Genomic DNA, 2126 nt, shown 5'->3' with positions numbered 1-2126 from the left:
TCTACTGGTTTAACAGTCGTTACATTTAAAAGATATGTCAGTGCTGTCGATATGTCACTCTTTGAATCCATCGAGCTCTTTTTCTTGCACCCACTCTGGTTTCAATGTCTTCACACCTGGCTCTAGGATTCACACTCTAATCGCCCCTCCTCCAGAAGATAACAGCGACATTACACTGACCACTCGCACACCAGCCAATAGGAAGACGCATGATGACCCCTATAAAAAGCATCGGTTTTGAAGCTGAAGACAGCAGACAGAGAGATAGCAAGAGAATGAGAAGGGGAACAAATGAACTGTAAGTTGGGAAGCATTTTCAAGAGAACGTGAAGAAAATAAGCTAAACTTCTATTTGTTTTAACTTGTTTTAAAGTGTCATCATGAGCTCTAATCTTGTCAAGTCTCTTGCTCGGGTTTATGACTCCAAACCACTTCATGCTCAGAAGCGATCGAACGGCGGAAGAGCCACAGCAAGAAGAGCCTCGCTTTCTACCTCAAACAAACGTCCATCTTCACCACTTTCTGATAAGCCTTCCTCAAAATCCTCCTCATCTTCTGCTCTCGTACAAATTATAGGACAAGTCAATGATCTGAGTGATAAGATGGACAAACTCCTCGCCCTGCAGGAAGAGTCTCTGAGACAACTGGATACCATCGGTCAAGATCAAGGCACAGCTACTGGTGGGCGAAGTGTGGAGCAGATGTTATGTGATGTGCGTGTTGTTATAGAAACTGTTCGACAGAAGGAGGAACAACAGGATCAGCGACTTGATGCTTTGGAGCGACTGGTCAGCGGCATTCAGCAGGTTGTCAGTTTTGTTGCTGAAGTGTTGAACCACTCAAGATTGGCCGATCTCTTGAAAAACACACAATCAAAATCCAGCAGCAGGGTGAGTTTATATGTTTTATGCACCAATTCCTCATTAAAAATGACTTATTTTGATACATATTTCCTGAAGTGCAGACAAAAACACTTACAAACAGTGAACGAATGAGCCAAACAAATGAACAAAAACACAATGTTTCAGTATATAAACACTTATGTGCAAAATTAGTATTAGTTAGTAAAGTTTGTGAAGCAGCTGACCATGTGAATGAATTAAAAAGGTTATTGTTGCACAAAAGTGGACCCATGAACATGTTTGTTACTCTCTTTTTCAATTTCAATTTCAAAAGCTTTATTGTCTAATACGTCTTTAGACAAAAGGCTCAACACACAACCAATACAAATAATCATCACAACAACACTTTACATTACATACATCACTTCACAACTATAAAAAAGTTCATTTTAAGATCCTATTTAAAATGCTAATCGCAGTTGGGATAAAGGTCTTCTGATACTTCGCCCTTTTCACTAAAGGCACTTTATACCGTCTGCCAGAGGGAAGTAACTGGAAAGAGCTATACAGGGGATGAGAAGAGTCTCCCACAAAAACAGAGGCTTTCCTTTTTAATGCCACAGTAAAGAGATCAGTGAGAGATGTTTGTTTCTCACCAATTATTTTACTCGCCACATTTATAATTCTTAAAATTTGTTTTTTGCTTTTAACAGAAAGACAGTTAAACCAGGAAACAATATTAAAAGTAAGAACAGATTCAATAAGTGATTTATAGACAACCATCAAAATGTCCTTTTCAATGTTAAAACTCCTCAGTTTTCTCAGTAAACCTAAACGTTGATAAGCCTTTTTAAAAACATTATCTGAATGCTAATCAAATGAAAATTGGGAGTCAATCTCTGTACCTAGATATTTAAAAGATCCCACCTGTTCAACTTCCTGTCCATTAACTAACAAAGGTTCACAAAGTGCTCGTACATTGTTAGCCCCACAACACACTTCTTTGGTTTTACTAATAGTAAGATGCAAAGAATCTCTCCTCTGTCCAAACTGTAATTGAGGTAAGTATCTAATGACTGAATATCCTTTACACATCCCACCAATGCCATGTCATCTGCATATGTTTTTGTTTGTCTGTTTATTTTACCCATTAATTGTTCACATTTGCTTTTTATGTTGTGTGAGGTTTGTTTGCCATCTTTAATGTGACATAAATATTGAAAACAAAAAAGTTGGATGCATATATACATTAAATGTTCTTTTTTCTTTGTTAATTTTCCAAAT

General features: G+C 37.4%; 1 protein-coding gene across 1 annotated transcript in view; it reads left to right on the top strand.

Moving 5' to 3' along the window:
* Positions 1-290: 290 nt before the first annotated feature.
* LOC107665331 (myosin light chain kinase 2, skeletal/cardiac muscle-like) overlaps positions 291-2126 on the top strand; it is a 9089-nt gene continuing 7253 nt past the window's right edge. The window contains exon 1 of the mRNA XM_016456160.1: positions 291-890. Coding sequence (XP_016311646.1) covers positions 381-890 — 510 coding nt within the window. The 5' untranslated portion in view covers positions 291-380. The remainder of the gene's footprint in view (positions 891-2126) is intronic.

Source organism: Sinocyclocheilus anshuiensis, unplaced genomic scaffold (assembly GCF_001515605.1).
Source record: "Sinocyclocheilus anshuiensis isolate Anshui unplaced genomic scaffold, SAMN03320099.WGS_v1.1 scaffold199, whole genome shotgun sequence".
In the NCBI taxonomy this organism is placed as follows: Eukaryota; Metazoa; Chordata; class Actinopteri; order Cypriniformes; family Cyprinidae; genus Sinocyclocheilus; species Sinocyclocheilus anshuiensis.
Note: the sequence above shows the minus strand (reverse complement) of the source record. Positions and strands in the feature narration are given on the sequence as shown.